The sequence below is a fragment of the Tachypleus tridentatus genome, chromosome 7 (genome assembly GCF_004210375.1).
Source record: "Tachypleus tridentatus isolate NWPU-2018 chromosome 7, ASM421037v1, whole genome shotgun sequence".
In the NCBI taxonomy this organism is placed as follows: domain Eukaryota; kingdom Metazoa; phylum Arthropoda; class Merostomata; order Xiphosura; family Limulidae; genus Tachypleus; species Tachypleus tridentatus.
Window position 1 is genome coordinate 164632101 of NC_134831.1, and position 24918 is coordinate 164657018.

At 35.2% G+C, this 24918-nt stretch overlaps 1 protein-coding gene, 1 long non-coding RNA gene and 1 pseudogene across 3 annotated transcripts in view; 1 reads left to right on the forward strand and 2 right to left on the reverse strand.

The window, feature by feature from the left end:
- Positions 1–1302: 1302 nt before the first annotated feature.
- Positions 1303–4336, reverse strand: LOC143257104 (flavin-containing monooxygenase 5-like; annotated as a pseudogene).
- A 5912-nt stretch (positions 4337–10248) lies between these two features.
- Positions 10249–24248, forward strand: LOC143257103 (arginine kinase-like). Its single transcript, XM_076515335.1, has 6 exons — positions 10249–10546; positions 19137–19396; positions 21445–21593; positions 21896–22061; positions 22887–23070; positions 23733–24248. Exons 1-6 carry the CDS (start codon positions 10375–10377, stop codon positions 23876–23878), a joined length of 1077 nt encoding a protein of 358 aa, XP_076371450.1. The 5' UTR covers positions 10249–10374; the 3' UTR covers positions 23879–24248.
- The window catches only part of LOC143257105 (uncharacterized), a 48286-nt gene continuing 46930 nt past the window's right edge, over positions 23563–24918 (reverse strand). For both annotated transcript variants that reach the window (XR_013031689.1, XR_013031690.1), the window contains one exon: positions 23563–23880. This is a non-coding gene — a long non-coding RNA (uncharacterized LOC143257105). The remainder of the gene's footprint in view (positions 23881–24918) is intronic.

A 24918-nucleotide genomic window follows, 5' to 3' on the forward strand; every position in this document is an offset into this window, starting at 1 on the left:
CCTTGTAATTTGATCATAAACGTTGACTTTACCATTCTTTTAACACATATGTATTTTCTCCTTCTTCCGGAAAATATCATACTATGCCATTTTATCGTATAGGCATTATTGCAATTAATTATACTTTCATAAAACATTATTATTAGGTCTATTACTATGTTTGTTGTGTCCAGGCGGGCTTGTTGAACTCTGGCTTGAGCGAAAAGCGTCCTCGACAATGGATATGGCAGAAATAATGTGGTTGAAATACTATTATTACACAATTCTAATTCTTTAAACTCTCTAAGGGACTATAAATATAGAAGGCCTAACATTATGTCTCATGACAAACATAATGAATTGTCGTTCTCGTTTTATTTGTTTAAAACCTAACTTTCTAGAAAATCAATTTAGCTTACATGAAAGTATTACTTCAACCGTAGTAACGGTTTTATAATCGAAAAGTGTCATTTTATGTAGTGAAACAACATTTTTAACATCTGTGGTGCTTGAAAAGATGTCTGCTTTCTGTTTAAAAAAACAAACAATAAACGAGGTAGACTTTTCTATGTGACATATCAAGCACAAAACATAGAGGATTCTTTTTCAAAGTGAACGGAATCAGAATTCTTAGCTTCGTTCTCTGGTTTCGATTTTAATCCATTCGTGTAAAACTTCACGCGTTAGAGGCAGCTAGTCAGTAGCAGCCACCGCCAACTCTTGGACCAACAAACAGTGGGATTGACTGTAACTTTATAACGCTCCCACGGCTGAAAGGGCGAGCATGTTTGGTGTGACGGGAATTTCAACCCGTGGCCCTCAAATTACAAGTTAAGCGCCCCCTAACCCAGTGGTTAATACGTAGGCAAAAGTTTATCGTTTGTGAAAACCAGTAGTTGGTTAATGATGAAATCATAAAATATTTATCGAGAAACAGCCGAAAATTCTATAAAATATCCAGTGAACGAGTGAAGTTATCCAGTGGTTCTGTTATCTAATCAATAAGTTAGTCGGTGTTTCTTATTAATCAAGAAACTTGCAGTTAAACTTTATTAATATTATTATTTGTTATTCAATGTTTGTTTGTGAAGCCTAAAAATTGAACGTAGCCTGTAGCAAACTTTATTAAATAAATAATTTTGTAATCGTTACATTAAATGTACTTAATATTATTTTTACGGCCCTAAATTATTCTTTTTCCAATATTTATTTTAAAAAAACAACAACTACATCAACGATATACTAACCATCCCACCCCCACCCGTTTTAAGACAAGATGTAAACTCCAAATTAATTGGGAAGTTCAACTGCGCTTATGAGACACCAATTTCTGGCTTTGATATACAACTTGAGAACTTTAATAAAATTTATTTGGTTTGATTTGAAAACATAAAAATCATCAGAACAGTAATATTTTTAGTACAAATGAAGTTGTATAGAGTACGTTGATCAAGCAAAATAAGATATGCAAAGCAGTGTACGTACAAATGTTTGAGTATCTTTAAAATATAAATATCATTTACCAGATATTACAGCTTATTCTGAGATATTTCGGACAACTGTTACCAACTAATGGGTTAATTATCGAACCTTCACCTCCAGATACTTTGCCATTTTGAGACCTCACTGGTACATAGTTGTTGATAGCTATCTTCAGTGGTTCACGTTACAAGATTTAGCAATACGAATGCTATAGAAATCAGGAACAAAACTTTTACCAGACGTTTGAAGAATTGTCGAGATTGTATGATTTCTTTCTCACTTAAATGACAAGTCTTAAGAGCTCCAAATACACGCTCACTGTATGTCATGATTGTCCTTCTGGATTGTCCCCATGAATGAGGACCTCTAATTCGAAACTGATAAGGTAAACAAGGACCAAAAAAACAATGCCAAAATAAATTAGGATCAGTTAGTAACAGATATAACAGGTTAGGCTTAGCATTGATAAGCGAGGCTATTTCATCCATGTACGTGATCCAGTCCACCTGAATGGTGTATCGTGGATTTTCAGAATATCTCTTGACCTGATCATCATGTTTCTTTTTTATGTCGGCCATCATCTCTTTTTCAGGAGGGAGTTTCACTTTTTCTGTCATCAACATGGCGAACCAGCGAGCTTGTATCTCGCCAATTGGAAGCAGGGAACCAACTGGTTGCGCTAATGCGATGAAACCTAGAGATGGTTGTTTGAGCTTCGGGGGAATTACATACTTATACAGTTCTACCTTGTTGTCTTTAGCAGAAAATATTTTGTCGTCTATAAAGGGAAAGTCGATTTTGTAGCCCGTAGCTAGAATAACAACATCCGTCTCATGTTCTTCATCCTCCCCTTCAAAGATTACTCCTTTCTCGGTGAATTCTTTAATATTTCTTTTCAGTTCCACAGTTCCACTCAGTATCCGATTGGGTAAAGCATCATTTACCATGGGATGCTGTCCAAAAATACGGTGTTTCGGTTTGATGCAATAAGTCTCGTGATTGAACTGCGTATTGATGTATTTCTCTGACACATGGCACGTTAGACTATAAGGAATATTATTCCAAACAGTGTTCCAAGATCGTCTAAGGAACGTGGCATCAAAGGGCAAGCCATGGGGTCCAACCCTATGAATAATCCAGCAACCACTCCTAGTGCTTAAGTACACCTGCAAAGACAAATATATAGTGTGACTAAAGTTATAATGTGATGGTCAATCCCACTATTTCTTGGTAAAAGAGTAACCCAACAGCCAGTGGTAGGTGATGATAACTATTTCCCTTCCCTTGAGTCTAACGGTGCTAAGGATTGGTAGCGCAGATAGACCTCGAAATTAAAAAAATAAACAAAGTACAGTTATGGGATCCGGCTAGTGTATTTGTAAAGACAGATACAGTGTAACTAAAGTTAGGGGATTCGACTAATTTATCTGTAAAGACACATATATTGTGACTAGGTAGTTAGGGTGCTTGTTACCCAATCTGAAGGTCCAGGGTTCGAATCTTCGTCCCACCAAACACACTCTACCTTTCGGCTGTAAGCGCATTATTACGTGAGAGTCAATCTCACTATTCTTTCGTGATAGAGTAACCCAACAGCCGGTTGTAGGTGATGTTGTCTACTTGCCCTCCCTCTAATCTTTCGTTGCTAAATTGGGGACGGCTAGCACAGATATCTTTCATGTATATTTACGCGAAATTCAAAAACAACTAAGCTAACTAAAGTTAGTGGGGGGTCAGCTAATACATCTGCAAAGACAAATATATTGTTATTAAAGTTAGGGAGTTTCAAAGAAATGATAAACATAATAGTTATTTCTGTTAAAATCATTGAAAATGAAAACAAAATTAGAGATAGGTTCTGTTAAACTTAATAAGCTTTCTAAAAGAACCTTAAATTGTGAGAATCAATTATATCTAAAAATGTACACTTGTTTTAGAATTATCACGACAGGGTTTCATGTATAGACTACAACCATTCAATGACACCTACCGCAAGCACTCGAAACGCTATTTAACTGATCAAACAGTGGAATCTGACACTCTCATTTTATAGCGCTTCTGGGATTAGCGTAGAACGTGGTTTCATGTTGCAACAGACCATGAAATATGAAGCCTCATGATGCAAGTGATCAATCGAACTAATCCCAGGTCATCCTGGGTTTGAACCCATTTATTAGTAGATCAACTTACCTTATTAGTGATGTGGCTAAGTTCCACAGCCACATCTCCTCCAGAGTTGCCAATACCCACAATAACAATTTTTTTGTCCTCTAATCCATCAGGTTTTTTGTAGTCGTGGGTGTGGATGACTTTACCTTTAAAACTCTCCATCCCTGGGAAAGTGGGGATGTGTGGATACACGTGGTGGCCACTGCACACCATTACTCCATCAAAACGTCGTCAAAACTTTGGCCTTTGTCCGTGTCCCGGATGGTCACTTTCCAGCGTCCATTCTTCTCGGGATCCTGATTTTCAACAACTCTCAGAATTTCGTGACGAAAGCGTATGTGTTGAACCAGGTCAAACGTTTTGGCATACATTTCAATGTACCTGATCATGTAACTATGATGCATGTAGTTTGGAAATTCTTTTGGTGGGGGGAAGTCACTGTAAGCGCTCATTTCTTTACTACTGTTGATAATTGTGGACTTCATTACAGAGGCTAGGCCATCTGAAGTGTCCTCTCGGTATCGCCAAAGTCCACCTAACTGGTCAGTTTTTTCAAAACAAATCGGCCATAATTTCTCTTCTAAACAGGCTTTAATGGAGGTCAAACCGCTGGATCCTCCACCGACGATACAGATCCGTTTAGTTTCTTTCATGTTTTATTGGAAGTTATTCGTGTACAAACGAAAGTGTGCAGTTTTCAGCTGTGTTTTTGGTCTATTTAAGAGCTGAACCCGATGTTTAAAGTAATATGTAAAATTTATGTGTCGTTTAACCAATAAAAGATGTATAAGAAGGTGGAGTCTCTGAGTGATTTAACCAATAGAAGTTCTCTGAAGTACTTTCTTCAACTTACATGTTAGACAGAATGGATTTTTTCTGCCTTCACTTGTTTCACTTTCTTCTGTTCACACAAACGGATTACCCTAAATTCAGAACCTTGAAACCTATTTCAACACTCTGACAGCCAGAGGCATAACATGCACGAGCATCCCAAACGAACAATATTCAAATATATACAAGGGCTATCTGTCTACCCATCCCTATAGTGTAGAGGGAATACAGCCAGTCAGTGGAGCTTACTGCATACCTTCGGGCTACTCTATTGCATAGTGGAATTTGACTATCCTTCTTATAACGCTGAGTGGTAGTTTAGGATAATGGAACGAGAGCCACTAAACCAATGGTTTCGTAGTCAACGTGTGGCTGGTCACGCGCTTAGATTTAAATTTTGTAACATTGCTTCAATATTTCCGAGTCTTTATTTGCTTAAAAATCGACTTAATGTTTCTGATGAATATGTGATATGTTAAAAACTTGATTTTCTTTTTCTGTTTCTGACTCATTTCATGAAAACTTTATCGTAGCTTCTTCATAAACCAAACTTATTCGAATTTAAATACGGATATATAAAATATATATTGTTACCTTAGTTAGGTTAGAAGGATGTATAGAATATTATATCTTACTTTGGTTAGGTGAAAAGTATGTATAAAATATTGTATCTTACTTTAATCAGGTGAAAAGGATACATAAAATATTATATCTTAATTTGGTTAGGTGAGAAGGATGCAGAAAATATTTTACCTGTTTAGGTGAGAAGGATGTAACATCTGTCAGCAATACAATACACAACCTATAGTTTGTAAACATCTGTCAGTGATACGATACTACTCAATCTATAATGTGTAAACATCTGTCAGTGATATAATACACAACCTATAGTTTGTAAACATCTGTCAGTGATACGATACTACTCAATCTATAATGTGTAAACATCTGTCAGTGATATAATACACAACCCACAGTGTTGGATGGACGTTAAAGGTTAATAAGGTATATCTATTGTGTTAAATATTAAAGGTGAGAAGGATATTTTAAATATTATGTCTTACCTTGGTTAGGTGAGAAGGACTATCTATAGTGTTGAACGTTACAGGTTAGACAGGAGAAATCAGACAATATAAGTTAAAGAATATAAAATAAACAATATAAGTTAAACAATAAAAATTAAGTGATAAAAGTTAAACAGTATAAATTAAACCATTTAAGTCAATCAGTACAAGGTAGACAAATATCTGTATACACATACACAGCAGAATATGTGAAGTGTGAAATTGGCAACAGACTGTTAGCAGTACTACATATTTCAGTTGTTGTTTTGTATACACCACACATGTTATGTTCCGTGCATGGAAACAACTGGGTTTCAGCTATAAGTCACGTGACTTTTTAGTTGTTGTTTATGTATCCCTAGTTGCTGTATTAAACCTTGCAGTTAATAATTTTGTTAGATTGAGTTAAAAAAGCGACATCTGTTAGGGTTGTAGGTGAAAGATCCCAGAGTAAAAAATGACAGTTTTTTTTTAATATCCTCGTAAATTATTTATTAATAAGAGCTGTTTCAGTAAATCCTTGCTATACAAAGAGCCATCTATTGAGTAGAAACGGAATCATTTTTGGTTGACAATGCTCATGTACCGCTTGAAAGTTATGACAGTACAAATTTTGTTCGTTGAAAAGAATTAGCGAAAAAAAGAATTTCAATACCTTCGTCTAGCTAAACGTGCAAAACAAGCGTAAACACACTTTCTGATATTCGAATATTATAAACAGTTTTCTAACTTATAAGTTATACGAGGTTTATAACCACAGGACAGGTTATATTTATCTCGATCCGTTACGAAATTACTAACAGAATAAGTTAATGAAAACTGGCCGTGTATGTAGAGTTAGATTTGAGACGCAATACACTGCTGAACACGTTCCGTAGTCACATCTGTGGAATAATTTATAACTATGACAGCCAATTCTGGTATTCGATTCGATCGGTCATACGAGTGACGATATTGCTAACTGATTTTTTTTTTTGATCAGTAATTCTAATTTACGCATTGCTATGTCTGAACTTTGGAATTTTTGATCATTGTCGAATAAGGCGTTGTCCAGGTTTAAAATTCTAAAAACAATACCATAAAAACTAAAATAACGTAAAATAAGACAAGAATTGTTTTCACGGCGGAGCTTCTTCCTCTTTGTACAAAGACGATTTGGTTTGGTTTGTTTTCAATTTTGTGCAAAGCTACACGAGGGCTATCCGCGCTACCCGTCTTTAATTTAGTAGTATAAGACTAGAGGGAAGACAGCTAGTCATCACCACTCTTTTATCAACGAGTAGTGAGTTGACCGTAATATTATAACGCCCCAACGGCTGAAAGGGCGAGCATGTTTGGTGCGACGGGGATCCGAACCCACGACCCTCAGATTACGAATCGAGTGCGTTAACCACTTCGCATGCCAGGCCTTTGTACAAAGACGAAGCGTCAGGATTACTAACCAAAAGATTTTCCTGATAACAACAGTGAAAAAAACGTATAGCAACCTATTAACTGGATTTATTGCACAGAAAGACAAACTGATTCTGAATTAAATGAAACTAACAGATTGTAAAAACTCGAATTTCGTTTAGCCAATATCAGTATAAATAATGATCAATATTAAAATACATCACAGAAGTTTAGACACCGATCAATATTAAAATAGATCATACAAATTTAAACACTGATCAATATTAAAATACATCATAGAAGTTCAGACAGTGAACAGTATTAAAATAGAACTCAAAAGATAAAATCATGCTCAAATATTTGTCACATTAGAAACAGAAATTTCTTTTCATACTAGTTTCTCACTTGGACAGTTTGGTACCATTAACCTCATTTTGGTCATCAACGCTATGGTGGTCATCTGCATTTGTAGGTCAGTTGTATGACCTCTTTCCTTTTAACCCACTTTCTAAAGTCGCAGTAAAGCAGTGAGAACTGTTTATTCTGTAAACACCAAACAAAACAATGTAATATAAACGTTCACAGATTCATTGTAGACAAACATCCCAGTTTTTTGTTGTTTCTGATCTCCTTCCAGTCCCTTTTTTCTATTTCTGTTAAACTCTGGACAACCCTGAGGTAAAATTCCTGCAAAAAAGAAACTGATCCTTTCAAGCGTGAAATGGCTGGGATGGCAAAATACTTAAGGTATGCATAATCCGAGAGTTCATGATTCTTGCTTCTTTCCGTCACGAACGCAGTTTGGGCTGTGGGTATTATTCGATAAGGCAAGGCTAGCCCCAAAAAGAATTAGCGTTTGGTGCTGTTCAAAATTGGAGACTTAATAATCCTTATGTAAAGTGTAAACGTTTCACGAAAATTATGATAAAAAACAACAACAACAACAACTATTATAATCTAACATTGTGTACACTCGGTGTATGTGAATTTATTACTGACTGGTTTTCCAGAAAGATAGCCAAAGACCACTGGATAATATCCTATTTCAACTAGACACACTACTCTACAGTAATGTGTTGTCTGTTAGTCAGTCAGTACATACTAAAATGATATCATATAAGGGACGCTCAACTTTGCAATTTGTACTGTCGTGGCGTCAGGAAAAGGTATGTATGCCATGAATTCCGAGAAGAATTATGCACTCTATAAGCTACAACACAACATGACACAAGTACTTTGACAGCAAGAAATAAAATTAGTACGGTCGACTCGCAAAGGTTGCGGAATCGAATCCCCGTCACACCAAATATGCTCACCCTTTCAGCTGCGGGAGCTTTATAATATGTCTGTCAATTCCACTATTTGTTGGTGAAAGAGTAGCCCAAGAGTTGGCGGTGGAAGATGATCAGTAGCTGCCTTCCTTCTACTCTTAGCTAAATTAGGAACGACTAATGCAGATAGCCCTCGTATAGCTTTGCGCGAAATTCAAAAACAAACAAAAAAGAAAGAAAAATATTTCTTGCTCTTAATTTTGTTTTTATTTTATCTTGAAACAGTTTGTTTTTGTTTTTTTTATAATTTCGCACAAAGCTACACGAGAGCTATCTGCGCTATCCGTCCCTAATTTATCAGTGTAAAACTAGAGGGAAGGCAGCTAGTCATCACCGCCCACCGCCAACTCTTGGGCTAGTGGGTGTACTGTTCCATTATAACGCTCCCACGGCTGAAAGATTTACGACTCGAACGTCTTAACCCACCCGGCCGGCCATGCCGGGCCTCTTGAAATATAATATTTTTAGGGTCCCTTCGGAAATACAACTATCTTTAATTGCCTACCATAATCCACAGCCTTTATTTTAATTAAGAAACTATCAATGTTCTAACTAGAAGGGAATCATAATGGTCAACATATCATAAATCCACTAAATTCGTTTTAGTTAATATCACTTCAACCGATGATAACCTTTGTAAAGCTAGTTTTGGTTTGGGCTCATAGAACGTTTTTGTGAATCCTAACTAGCTACTGCTTTAATGAAAGTGAATAACCTTCAGTGTGCCCTTTAACTTTGAACCATGTCAACCAAAGTCTGGTCGACTGGTGTGGCACTCAAATTTTTTGCCAAATTTAGACATGAAAATTGAACTTTACTCTTAACATACACACGAATATTAACGAGGCCAAGCTAGTATCAAGATAATTATATGAACAAACCATATTCTACTAACAGTTTGTATATGTTCAGTACTATATTAGTTCTTTGTCTTCGGTATTTAGCGCAAAGCAACAAGAGGGCAATCTACACTATAATGATAAGCCAGAGAAAAACACAGTGTCAACACAATCAACCAGCAACTTTGAGCTATTCTTGTCATGATTCGACCTTCACTTTCACAACGCACCCACGACGCCAAAGTACGGTACGCGATTTCGGAGGGGTAGATAATGGGGCGTATCAATACTGTTCTTTTTAGGTTAGGTCAATGACTATATATAAAATAGAAACATTAACTGTAGTAAGTTATAACAGGATACGAATTATGTATTATAAATTCTGTTATTTACCTGATTGGTAATAATTTCGTGATTGTGTAAAATAGTGTAAAAGTAGATAACCGTTGTGCCAATAGGCTTAAATAAAATGTGTGTTTTTAAAAACAGGGCCTGGTTTAACGCTTAAGCCTAAAGGGGCCCAGTGCAACTAATGATTTGATATCATAATTTAGAAAATCAATAATAATTATTAATCGAATAAATGCACAATTTCTTAGCAATTTACTGTACTTTCGGTAAGAATGTTATTGCAGTTATATCAGAAATCCAGACAGAAGATGGCGCTGAATCGTTCTTAAAATGATATTTAATATAATGTTGACTTCTGATCTTTAGAAACGTCATACAATATACGTGATTCAGTCATTCGAAACCAAATGTTGTTTCCACTGTCCATAGTTTTCATTAAATGTCTTTAAAAACGTTGTGCAATACATGTGATTCAGTCATTTTAAACCAAATGTTGTTTCTATTGTCCTTAGTTTCACTAAATGTACTTAAAAATGTACAATACACATGATTAAGTCATTCTAAACCAAATGTTGTTTCCATTATCTACATTTTGTACTTTTCTCATAAGAAATTCCCTTGGAAACTTTTAATTACCCATAAGAACTTAATCTAAGAACAAGGACAAAGCATTTTGAACAAAAGAAAAATGAGACCGTCGAATATTCAATGAGATCGGCATAAGTAGATGCAATAGAAATGTTCTCGGGTTTAGATGTAGTCCGGGCTCTCGTCCTGCGCCCCTCCTTTAGGCACTTAGTGGTCGTAAAGCTCAAACATTATTGGTTTAAAACAAGCGTGATGGATTTTACCCAGAATTCTTTGCACCCTTTATTAAAGCAAGGTCAAGAGGTTTCCAATTCGATAGCCAATTGATTTTTGCACTTCTGCTTTTGCAAAATGGTTGAACAAGACATTCTGAACAAACTGGAAGATGGCTTTAAGAAACTCCAGGAAGCCGACGATTGCACGTCTCTCCTTAAAAAGCACCTGTCAAAGGAAATTTTTGATAGTCTGAAAACCAAGAAAACGGCCATGGGAGGAGCCACGCTTCTCGATGTTATCCAATCAGGTGAGCGTTGTTATTTCCATATTAGCAATACGCAAATAATTTGATATGAAGTGTAATTGGATAGACTATAGAATGTTACTATTTAATTAACGGACATAAACTATCACGTTCCTTCTACTTTAATCTTTACTAACAAGTTGTACGTTGCGTGGGGTCTAGAGAACAGTAAAAAATAGTTTTGTACTGGGATGGGAATGACATCTTGACTTCCGAGAACTATTAATGACATTAATTTTTAGTGAAACGCATTACATGTGTGATCAGTGTGAGCCAAAATGATTATTAGCATTTAGTATTGTTGAATATATTATTCGGTATAAATAATGTTCGACATTGTTAAATTTATTATTCGGTATAAACAATGTTCGACGTTCTTAAATACATTGTTGGGTTATTAATGTTCGACATTGTTGAATATATTGTTCAGTGTTATTAATGTTCAGTATTATACGAATGTAAATGTTCAGTGTTGTTTACATAGATCGTCACTTTCTTCAATTACCGTTACAAACCGGGTTTCAAAACTCATGTTTACGTCATAGATAGTCCATTATGTCGCTCTGAGCTTAAAAACAAACAAATAACAAAAAAACCCTTCGACAAAAACAAATATAATTGTCCGGCAGGATCCGTTCGTTGCCTTAGTAACGGTTCGAAGATTCCAAATATGGATTTTCATTCAAAACCCTCTAGGCAAGCTATTCTTAGGACTAAGCTTCTTACATCACTAAAATTTTCTATCAAATATCCACACTTGAAAAATTACAATTCATTTAGCAAGGTTTGTTTTTTGTTTGTTTGTTTTTGAATTTCGCACAAAGCTACTCGAGGGCTATATGTGCTAGCCGTCCCTAATTTAGCAGTGTAAGACTAGAGGGAAGGCAGCTAGTCATCACCACCCACCGCCAACTCTTGGGCTACTCTTTTACCAACGAATAGTGGGATTGACCGTAACATTATAACGCCCCCACGGCTGAAAGGGCGAGCATGTTTAGCGCGACCGGGATGCGAACCCGCGACCCTCAGATTACGAGTCGCCCGCCTTAACACGCTTGGTCATGCCGGGCCCATTTAACAAGGACTGTCTTATAAATCTTTTCCTTAGAAATAAATTAGTAATGACGGAAAAATATATAATAAAAGATTCGACATTTTCTCAGTGTCATATTCAATTTTGAAGTTGAAAACACTAATATTAAAAAATCTCAACTGATTTATTTTGCAGTGTCAGTCATTTTAATTCAAATTAATTTGGCAAGTTTCAACGAGGTTTATCTAAGCAGATAAGATTTTTCACACATACCCTACTTTTCCATTTCCTGATGTTTTTCACCTCACGTTTATTACAAAGAATCATATGCGAGTTACGAGCCTATGTAATCTGAAGATGTCGAAATGTTGCTTTTATCATTTCTGTTAAGTGTTGATTCAATCTCAGGTTATTTCATTAGGTTATTTCCAGGTATCTTTTTTCATGAAGTTTTGGATATTTTGTTAGGCGACTGTTTTCTTTCACATTGTACCTCAGATCGTAACGATGTGACGTATATCACAGCTTTGTGTTGCAGGTAGTGACGTAAGTCACCGCATTGTAACATTGTAATGTGTAATGAAAGTCTAACAGGTGGTAACGTTTTACTTTCTCCTCCTATAGACTTACACCCTTGTGCAAATTAATTGAAACAAGACGGAAAATTACGATTTTTTTTCAATTTTTTGCGTTTTATTTCTGAAAATCCAACATTTACTCACAAATTAATACATGATATGACCGCCTTTATTTTTCAGAAGATCATTAATCCGCTTTGGCATCGAGTCCATGAGTTGACTGCAATCTTTACTAATTTTTGGATCGCGATATCACACCTCAATTATGGACTCAATTAGCTTATCTTTCGTAGTACAGCCTTTTCCCCGAAGTCTTTCCTTACAAATCGCCCAAAGATTTTCAATAGAATTTAAGTCTGGAGAGTTTCCAGGCCAGTTCAGCACCTTTATTCGCGTTGTAGTCATAAAATTCTTCACAAGTTTCGATGTGTGGCACGGAGCCAGATCTTGCTGAAAAATGCCAGAACCATCTGGAAATCTCTTTTCAATTCTGGAACGACTCTTCTCTGCAAAACTTCGATGTACTGTGGTCCTCACATCATACCTTCTACGATATGTAAGCCTCCGACACCATAGTAGCTGAAAAAGCCCCAAACATCTTCTTCAAGGGATGTTTTACGAACTGATTGATGTGAGATTCTCGAAGTTTCTCACCTGGAGATCTGCGAACATGCAGACTTCTTTGACCCTGTACGAAGAAATGAGTCTCGTCACTAAATAACACCTTCCTTCATTGTTCTTGCATCCAGTTCTTGTATTTCAAACCCCATTGATACCGTTTTTCTTCATTGAGTTGGTAAGAAGTTGTTTTTGACTGGTCTCTTTGACCTTCTAATGCAATTTCAAATGACGTAATATTCCTCAAAATTCCGTCATATATCTTAAAACTAGATGGACCGTACTGCAAAACACAGCTAATGACGCCGTCTGTGTGCAAAAATAACTATTTAAGGAAATCAGTGGGTCCAGCGAGCCTACAACGGCCGCCATGCTGAAAATATTGTAAAATGATCATTTGTTTCAATTAATTTGCACAAGGGTGTAGTGCTAATGACAGAAAAGTCCTTAAGGAATCGTTTTACCTAAACACATGGAGAGTATGTACAAACACACGGTAGACAGTAGACTATGTACAAACACACGGTAGAGTATGTACAAAACCACAAGGTAGAGTATCTACAAACACATGGAGTATGTACAAAACCACACGGTAGAGTATGTACAGAATGACATGGTTGTGTATGTACAGAACCACATAGTAGAGTATGTACAGACACACAACATGGTGCTCTATCACCGCTGCCGTTTAAGAGGTCCGAGGTATGTGTGTGGAACCCCTGTTGTCTTTGTTTTAAGAACTTTGTCGTACATGTCACTTTTCACGATTGTTTTTATTCTAGTTTGTTCAGTGTATTCATGTTTTTATTCCAGTTTGTTCAGTGTATTATTGTTTTTATTCCAGTTTATTCAGTGTATTCATAATTATCTTTACTCCAGTCTGCCTAGCAATATTTTGTGTACCTGGAAAATGTTAATTTGTTATGTTTTATTAGATAAGAGGAAAATATATAAAACTACATGTTTTTAGAACACACTCGACAAGATCTGTTCAAGTATGATATCAAATCGTAGTTTTAACACGTACTTTTGTAAGTACCTGAACTTTTATGATTTTAGTTACACATTTTCATAAAAAGTGTCACAAAATGATCAGTCAAATTTCTCTGTAAAAATTAAACGTAAAAACGAAACTCAACACAAACCAGTTTTATAAGTTATTATCTAGTGTTTATTCCCTTGGATTTCAGTACTGTTTCACATCAACGTGACATGCTTTCAATGAGTTTGTGCAGATATTCCTGAGTGATTGACTGCCACCCTTCTATGAATACTTCAGAAAGTTCATCTCCCGTGTTTGGCTTGTGATCTTTTGTTAATCGGTTTAACTCAGCCCATAATTTTTCAGTGAGATTGACATCAAGTGATTGACCTGGTCATTCCATACTATCAATTCTCTTATTTCTAAGATATCTTTTAATGACTCCACAACTGCAGAGAAACTTGTTTGATCATTTTGTAGGCTAATTGGAAGAAGAAGGTCTTAGAAACTACAGCACGTGCACAACACTTTTTAGGAGAAAATATAACTAAAATCATGAAAAGTTCAGTTATTTACTAGATTCAGTGTTAAAATTAAAATTTGATATCATACTTGAACAGATCTTGTGGAGTGTGTTCTAAAATCATGTTGTTTTATATATTTTTCTGTTATCTAATAAAATATATAACAAATTAACAACATTTTCAAGGGATGTAACTTTCTTGTCCACCCACTGTATATAACAAAACATGACACTTAATCCCCTAATTTAACATAGCTTATACACGGAACATTATCCCCTAATTTAACATAGCTCATACACGGAACTTTATCCCTTAATTTAACATAGCTTATACACGAAACTTAATCCCCTAATTTAACATATAGCTTATACACAGAACTTTATCCCTTATTTTAACATAGCTTATACACAAAACTTAATCCCCTAATTAAACATATAGCTTATACACGGAACTTAATCCCCTAATTTAACATATATCTTATACACGGAACTTAATCCCTTAATTTAACATAGCTCATACACGGAACTTTATCCCTTAATTTAACATAGCTCATACACGGAACTTTATCCCTTAATTTAACATAGCTCATACACGAGACTTCCCCTAATTTAACATATATCTTATACACGAAACTTAATCCCCTAATTTAACATATAGCTTATACACGGAACTTTATCCCTTAATTTAACATAGCTCATACACGAAACTTCCCCTAATTTAACATATAGCTCATACACGGAACTTTATCCCTTAATTTAACATATAGCTCATACACGGAACTTTATCCCTTAATTTAACATAGCTCATACACGGAACTTTATCCCTAATTTAACATAGCTCATACACGAGCTTCCCTAATTTAACATATATCTTATACACGAAACTTAATCCCCTAATTTAACATATAGCTTATACACGGAACTTTACCCCTTAATTTAACATAGCTCATACACGGAACTTTATCCCCTAATTTAACATATAGCTCATACACGGAACTTTATCCCCTAATTTAACATATAGCTTATACACGGAACTTTATTCCCTAATTTAGCATAGCTCATACACGGAACTTTATCCCTTAATTTAACATAGCTCATACACGGAACTTTATCCCTTAATTTAACATAGCTCATACACGAAACTTCCCCTAATTTAACATATATCTTATACACGAAACTTAATCCCCTAATTTAACATATAGCTTATACACGGAACTTTACCCCTTAATTTAACATAGCTCATACACGGAACTTTATCCCTAATTTAACATATAGCTCATACACGGAACTTTATCCCTAATTTAACATATAAACATACACGGACTTTATTCCCTAATTTAGCATAGCTCATACACGGAACTTTATCCCTTAATTTAACATAGCTTATACACGAAACTTAATCCCTTAATTTAACATATAGCTCATACACAGAACTTAATCCCCTAATTTAACATATAGATTATACACGGAACTTTATCCCTTAATTTAACATATAGCTTATACACGGAACTTAATCCCCTAATTTAACATAGCTAATACACGGAACTTTATCCCCTAATTTAACATATAGCTTATACACGGAACTTTATTCCCTAATTTAGCATAGCTCATACACGGAACTTTATCCCTTAATTTAACATAGCTTATACACGGAACTTAATCCCCTAATTTAACATATATCTTATACAAGGAACTTTATCCCCTAATTTAACATATAGCTAATACACGGAACTTAATCCCCTAATTTAACATATAGCTTATACACGAAACTTAATCCCCTAATTTAACATAGCTCATACACGGAACTTTATCCCCTAATTTAACATATAGCTTATACACGGAACTTTATCCCCTAATTTAACATATAGCTTATACATGGAACTTTATTCCCTAATTTAACATAGCTCATATACGGAACTTTATCCCTTAATTTAACATATAGCTTATACACGGAACTTAATCCCCTAATTTAGCATATAGCTTATACACGGAACTTAATCCCCTAATTTGACATAGCTCATACACGGAACTTTATCCCTTAATTTAACATAGCTTATACACGGAACTTAATCCCCTAATTTAACATATATCTTATACACGGAACTTAATCCCCTAATTTAACATATATCTTATACACGGAACTTAATCCGCTAATTTAACATAGCTTATACACGGAACTTTATCCCTTAATTTAACATAGCTTATACACGGAACTTAATCCCTTAATCTAACATATATCTTATACACGAAACTTAATCCCCTAATTTAACATATATCTTATACACGGAACTTAATCCGCTAATTTAACATAGCTTATACACGGAACTTTATCCCTTAATTTAACATAGCTTATACACGGAACTTTATCCCTTAATTTAACATAGCTCATACACGAAACTTAATCCCTTAATTTAACATAGCTCATACACGAAACTTCCCCTAATTTAACATACATCTTATACACGAAACTTAATCCCCTAATTTAATATATAGCTTATACACAGAACTTTATCCCTTAATTTAACATAGCTTATACACGGAACTTAATCCCCTAATTAAACAAATAGCTTATACACGGAACTTAATCCCCTAATTTAACATATAGCTTATACCCGGAACTTAATCCCCTAATTTAACATAGCTCATACACGGAACTTCATTCTTGCAATTTCGTTTACAACAATGCATACTATATACCTAGGTATTACATGAAATAAAGTATCATAATAAATGTTTCGGGTGTAATGTGTTCATGCATTGAAGTATTGTATAGTCTTGCATGTAATGCTTGAATGAAATTATTTAAAAACGCTCACGAATTATTCCTCAACCTAATACGTTAAATATACACGTGCACTCACACACACACACACAAATTATGCAGTCACTATTGTTACGTAATCGGAGCTTGCCTAGTGGCTAGCTTGGCAGTCTGCGGTTTGTTTGTTTTGGAATTTCGCACAAAGCTACTCAAGGGCTATCTGTGCTAGCCGTCCCTAATTTAGCAGTGTAAGACTAGAGGGAAGGCAGCTAGTCATCACCACCCACCGCCAACTCTTGGGCTACTCTTTTACCAACGAATAGTGGGATTGACCGTCACATTATACACCCCCACGGCTGGGAGGGCGAGCATGTTTAGCGCGACGCGAGCGCGAACCCGCGACCCTCGGATTACGAGTCGCACGCCTTACCCGCTAGGCCATGCCGGGCCGGCAGTCTGCGGACTGGATAATCCAAGTTTCAAGGTGCGATATGTCTTGTCCACACTTCTAATTTTTGCTGCATTTCACTATTCAGTCATGTAACGAATGCTGCTGACCCACCTTCTGATCAACAGTTCAAAATTCCTGTATTTAGAAGCTATGACCCGGCCGTTTAGATAATTACGTCACTTTTTAAGATACAAACTGTGTTAACCTGCTAACTTGTTTTTTATTGGATTCTCTGAATTACGAAAACATAAAAGGAACTAGGAATATTCTCACATTTTGGGAATCTTTTTGACTAAACTAAATTAGACAGATTTCACTAGTGTATTATACAGAACAAAAAAAACCGATTATACCAAAAAATAACAAAGCAATAATTATCAATTTTCGAAAGGTGTTGCTATTTATAATTGCAGTCTCCATAGGCGCTCCCAAAGCTAGCAAGTCACGTGCCGCATCTTATTCCTAGAAATCTGTGAGAACGAACAAAAAAGCTTCGTAGTCAGAACAGAAATTTCATGTTTTTTTTTGGCCATGTAACTTGTGCGAATCAGAAGGTCCATGGTTCGCGCTTCGTTGCCGCAAAAAACGTGTTCCGCACTTCGGGACCGTGGATGCGTTTTAAGAATAAATGGTGAAATATCACCATTCAGTTAGTGTGTCCAGAGTGTTGGCTATTGACTAATTAGCTTTCTTTCCTCTACTCTTACAAATACAAAACTCGCCCTTCTACAGCACTGAAGGAATATTAAATCAAACTTTTATTACAGCTCTACTTTCGCACGTGAGACCTCATCGCTTTCAGATCGTCTTGTTAGTTTTATACATTCAGTGTGTAAAAACACTATTGAACAACTCTCTCTACTACACTCTCTTTAACCCCACAAGTACCGATGGAGTCCATATCGATCCCATCGTGTTTTTTTTAAGCATTATCTTCTAAACTAATTATATGATTAATTTCTTCTGAGACTGGTTACAGGGTTCCCCCAGAAAAAAAATATTCATACAACAAAACGTAAACTAAACTACCGTCAATGCTACTATAAGGATTATTTAAGTATTTTGTATAGAAAATGAATTATTTCACAGCCCTCTACGTATTTTACACATAAAATGAGTAATTTCATGATCCTCTATGTATTTCATGCAGATAATAAGTAATTTCATGACACTTTTTTTAGTTCTGTACTCATACGATGCAACATTTGAACCCAACTGGTTCTTAATGGTATTAACATAAACTTCGGTAGTATGAGAGTAAAACAACTTGAAAATGGATAAATCTGAGTTTTAGAATTCTGTACTTTGTTATTGAGTTTTTATTAGTGAACTTCCTTCTTGTCAGTCAACGAGAAATGTTTAAAATTTCCACATTTTCTATTTTAATACTAAATGAATACAAACTGATAAGCTCAAACACTAACATTTTGTTATTCGAGAAAATTCTCAACCCTCACTTTACCATGATCCAAACAAAGTTGGTATCTTAATGAAACATCTCTAATCCTAACACGAAAATAAAGTTGGTGTCTTAAAGAAACATTTCTAACACTAACACGAAACTAAAGTTGGTGTCTTAATGAAACATTTCTAACACAAACACATGCTAAAGTTGGTGTTTTAATGAAACAATTTTACAATTTCCAGGTGTTGAGAATTCAGACAGTAGAGTGGGTATCTATGCCCCTGATGCAGAATCGTACACAATATTCGCCCCCCTGTTTAACCCCATCATCGACGAATATCACGGCGGCTTCAAGGCCACAGATAAACACCCTCTAAAGGAATGGGGTGACATCAACACCTTGGTGGATCTTGATCCCACAGGAGAGTTTATCCTCTCCACTAGAGTGCGCTGCGGCCGCAACCTCCAGGGCTACCCCTTCAATCCCTGCTTGACGGAAGAGGTGTGTAGTATTATATAGTTACGTTTTTAAATAAAAAGTCCGGATATCAGGTTGAACGATGTGCATACTTAAAAATAAGAGCAATAGAGAAGATTTACGTTAAAGAAATATGGTCTGGTTAACTAACATTACACTCAATGTTGACTGATCTTTTGATTGGCACGTGTTCATGACCAATAAAGCATTTTTATTAATGCCCATTAAGTAGCCAAAATACCAGTCACACAACACTAGGCCTAAATAGTCGAGTAAACAGGTTAGAAAAACGATATCAACAAGATAATGAGTGTCAGATCTCATGCCCAGACTAAAATCTTCCTCTTAAGTTTAAAAGATATAAAATACCCATCTTCTCCTATACTTTCTAATTAGTGACTCAACTTCCTCCATATATTCTAAAGAGTCACTTATTTTCCCCTATATATTTTAATTAGTGACTCAACTTCCCCTGTATCTTCTAATGAGTAGCCCAACATCCCCTATGCCTCCCTAATGGGTAACCTATCTTTCCCTTTATCTTTTAAACATGACTGGAATTTATAAGTCTACTTAGCACACTCATAATTATACTCACCTAACACAGAAGTGCCACCTGGAGGAAAACCATGTCAAGACAGCACGACTCAGATGATAACATGTTTATCATGCCCCAACTTTATCAAAATTACTCTTACCACGTTACAGGTCACTTGTATAAAGCAATACATCATTCATTGTATCCACTGCACTAAATATGGGTCTTTATATAATACAGTATATCATACTGTATTCATTAAATGTGGTTCTTTACACATTGTAGTGCATCAGATATCGTGTTCAGTGCATTAAAGACTAGGGACAGAATTCATGAGCACGGGACAATAATAAAAAAACACCCTTCAAAGACACTTCACTTCCCCCTACCCACATTATAGTTTTAACAAGATAAATCACAACACGATAGTATGTGATATCGTTTTATTTTCAATTTAAGTTCAAAACTTTCCGTTTCAAATGAGTTAAAAGATGTTGGACTTTAATTCACAGTACTTGTTTTTAAACTGTATGTACTTTTGAGTTGTATATATTTACATAAATGTATGTATTTATATGTGTAGGTAGAGGTATATGTCAGGTTATGATTAATGTATCGTAATAGTTTTAGAATAAAATACATAAATTGTACAAAACGGACGCAACAATTAAAATTTTGTCGAGAAAAACAACAACTCTTAGGTATATTTTCATTATTTTTAGGCACGCACTGATAATAATAATAAACAGTGGCTCTGACATCAAAGGAAGTACTGTTGTAATTGTTCAGAAAACAGCGTTTCATAATAACTAACAAATTCATTAAGCTAGAATGAAACAATACTATAAAGCTGTAAATAGTTATATGAAATTAGCTATAATATTTTGAGAGTGGCAGCACAATAAACAGAAATTAAAATTATGTTACCCTGGCGATCGGGAAAGGTATTAAAACGTTAAAGCAGTGCACGTTGGTAAGAGTTATATATTAAATGACGAGATCATAGATGTCGCCATATTTAACGTCTGTAACAATAATCTTGTGTTTTATGTAGTTTGTCGGGGATATTTTTCACAAAATGTGCAATAGAAATGTGATTGTTGCTTATATTTTAAAATTATAACACCAGGCGTTTACCATAAAGCTATTACTCTAACATCATGGACTGAAACGGCGACAGTTCCGGTGAAAAATATCCTCCTATTTCCCACCTACCTCTATAGAATCAGGTTGTCTCATCACTATAGTATTAGTCTTGAAAATGTTGTATAACTGATATTCCACCAAACCTTCCGCTAGGTAATACAATCCCATGGAAATAATTATTTCAAAGTAAACTAAAGAAAAGTTAAACTTTTGAAAAATATAAAAGTTATTTGCGAATTATATCACTATTCTAATCAAATAGATAACAAACTTCTCAATTCTTTTTAAACCTATCACTGTAGGTTTCATTTTCCTTTTTAAAACTACCACTGTATATTTCATTTTCTTTTTTAAAGCTACCACTGTAGGTTTCATTTTCCTTTTTCAGCAATACAAAGAAATGGAGCATCAAGTGAGTAGCACACTAAGCGGTTTGGACGGTGAACTTAAGGGATCCTACTTTCCCTTAACAGGAATGGATAAAGCCATCCAGCAGCAACTCATTGACGATCATTTTCTATTCAAGGAGGGAGACAGGTAAATTTGACCGATATGAAAAGCATAAATTATTACCTTCTCCACTAGATAGCGCTGTGTGACATAACTGTGTTAAACTAGAAGAAAGATATATTTGGTTATTTGATCCACATTGTATATATTTTTCTTTTAAACATTATCTTTGAAAATGGAGTAAAATGTTTTCTTCTGAAGAATATTTTGCGTTTAATGTTTTTTGTTCGAAATATCTTTCTCAGTGTCAGAAAGGGCGCCTCTTTTACAGTTAAAAATAAGTTTTAAAAATAAGCAATTAATGGATTTATTATGGGAAACTTTTTCAGGTTTCTCCAAACGGCCAATGCGTGTCGCTACTGGCCAACTGGGCGTGGCATCTTTCACAATGAAACCAAAACATTCTTGGTATGGGTGAATGAGGAAGATCATCTTCGAATAATCTCCATGGAGAAGGGGGGAGACCTCAAGACGGTGTACAAACGTTTGGTCACTGTAAGCTTGTGATTTTTAAATCTGACATTTTATTAGTTTGTTAGCTCTTAAGTACAAAATCTGTACGTTGTGCTAGGCCCACTGCAAGAATCGAACTCCGAATTTTTGTATTGTAAGCCCTTACCCTCGCTCTATTTTTATGAATTTCAACAGCAAATTCACTTCACGTGAATGTTAATGTCAAAATCATTTTAAAATATGAAAATTCAGAATATTAGTGTTATATACTTTTGTGTGCAAACTGTGTTATGGCGCATTCCCTTTCTAACATACATTTTGTTGCCCTCCTGCAACCTCGCATAACCTATTTATGTATATATACTGTACATATCATTTTCCCACTTGTTGCTACTTAGTATTAGTAATATTTGTAGTTTCTTTTTAAACTTCTGTATTTATGAATTTTAATTTTCGGATGATATTATACGTGTTGCCTCATGACTCTTAACGCCCTCATCCTCCGATGGGACAGAGGTAAGTCTACGGATTTGCAAACCTAAATCAGGGGTTCGATTCCCTATATGGACACAGCAGATAGCCCAATGTGGCTTTGTTATAAGAAAACACACACACTCAACGCCCTCTTGAGGGTGCATCACACGCTTTTAACATCATATCTGTATTATACTTTGATATTCAAGGTTTATAAATTTACTCAACTTTTTTTTCTTAAACAGTGCATTAACTGTTTCAGTTTTTGTTATCAGCGATTTTTTTCAACCGTTTATTTAATGAAAATGTACTTCTTATCTTTGAACTACAGTATAACCAAAGTTTGCACGTGTTTATATTTTAGACGTGTAAAAGTTTCTTGTTCTCACTTAGGCCGTGGACACAATGGAATCGAAGCTCTCTTTCTCTCACGATGATCGCTTTGGCTTCTTGACCTTCTGTCCAACTAACTTGGGCACGACCATGCGAGCCAGTGTTCATATTCGATTACCCAAACTAGCTAAAGACCGTAATGTCTTAGAGGACATCGCATCAAAGTTCAACTTACAAGTCCGAGGTTAGATGTTTTTGTACTTGGTTACTTTTAAAGAACCGCGCGCCTGAACATCTCTTGGTAACAAACAGATACACGTTGTTTTATTTTATCAACAGAGAACTTAAACCAAAATTCAGGTGTGACGATAAACATATGATTTCATACGCAGTTCTCCTACTTATAAAAGGTAGTATCGCAGAAGGTATGAAAAACGGATAAAATAAAAAACTGTAAAAATGGGTCAAGAAAACTACGAGAAGCACTTTTCACATATCGACACAAAACTATATAAAGTTTTAGTATATCTCCCATTGGGCGAATAAAATCACGTGACTTTTCACACATCGACACAAAACTATATAAAGTTGAACGAATAAACTCATGTGACGACTAGTACTTTTTCAAATCTTCAAATGACTTAGTCAGCAAAAGAAAGGTTAGTGTATTTAGAGACAGTACTATTTATCATAATGTATATATATTTTTCAATTCTACAAGAAAGACGAAATTCAATTTTGATAAAATTGTGGCAACTTTTTTTTATTTCACAACCACTCAAAATAAAGATTTTCTTAAGGCCATTGATTCGATAAGCAAAGTTTGATAGTGAAGTCACAAATTTTAAGAATAATTGAAACATTTTATCCGCAAGGTAAACTACAGATGAACGACACCTCTTTCAGGTACTCGTGGGGAGCACACGGAGAGTGAGGGCGGGGTATACGACATCTCGAACAAGCGACGACTAGGCCTCTCCGAGTACCAGGCTGTTCGAGAGATGCAAGACGGGATCCAGGAGATGATAAAGATGGAGAAGGCTGCTGCCTAAATCTGTGAAAAGATGCGAGATATCAAAATGTTCCTATCCTTCTACAGCCACAACTTCCATCTCTGTTAACAGTTGTTCTGAATTCTGATGATAATCTAACAAAATCTTCCAAAAACAAGTAATGAAACCGTTTATAAATGTCTGTAACTGACGTGATTTAGGGCTACAAATGCAGAAGTATCTTTACTCTATTTAATTCTCAAATCATGGATTTCTTAGTTTTCCAAATACCTGGATAATGTTCTTTAACGAATTTCATTAAAAACTGCCAAGAAAGCATGAATTTCCAATTCTCTATGCAGCTCAATTTCTGAAAGAGAGCTACCTGCAGCACATCCACTTTATGTGAAAATTAAATAAAAACAAAAACTGAACCTAAAGCACTGGTCTTTTGTCCATTTATTTATTGGCCATATATATTTCTACACATGTTGTGACAAAGAAATGTATGTTATATAAATTTTAGCCCTCTGCATAAGGCCCAGAGCCCACTGTGCCAGATGGATATTGTTTATTTTAGGGCTACCTTTCAAACGGTAACATATCATATTGTGAATTACAAAATCAGTCGGATAAAAAGAAAAGTTGGCTTATTTTGGTATGTTTGGTAAAGATTTTAATGACGTATCTTTTACATAAAATAACTACATTTCATTTCTGTTATAGATTTATTATAAACGATCGAATACGTAAACGCGGTTTATAAAGAAATCTATCATGCGATCTTTAAAACAGTAATTTTCAATAATATATTCCTTGTTTGTTAACCGAAATAATACTATGAAAATTGTAAATATTAAAAAATATTCATAATTTATCAGAAATTATATGTAAAACGTTAAAACATGTAAAAAAGAACTTTTTAAAAATAATCACTTTATTTGCGAAAGTTTGTTTGTTTGTTTGTTTTGGAATTTCGCACAAAGCTACTCGAGGGCTATCTGTGCTAGCCGTCCCTAATTTAGCAGTGTAAGGCTAGAGGGAAGGCAGCTAGTCATCACCACCCACCGCCAACTCTTGGGCTACTCTTTTACCAACGA

Excerpts from the sequence above, each read along its gene's own strand:
- LOC143257103 (XM_076515335.1), top strand. The coding sequence starts at position 10,375 with ATGGTTGAACAAGACATTCTGAACAAACTGGAAGATGGCTTTAAGAAA. Across the intron at positions 19,397-21,444 it reads ATCCCTGCTTGACGGAAGAG|CAATACAAAGAAATGGAGCA; the intron begins GTGTGTAGTATT and ends TTCCTTTTTCAG. Across the intron at positions 22,062-22,886 it reads TGTACAAACGTTTGGTCACT|GCCGTGGACACAATGGAATC; the intron begins GTAAGCTTGTGA and ends GTTCTCACTTAG.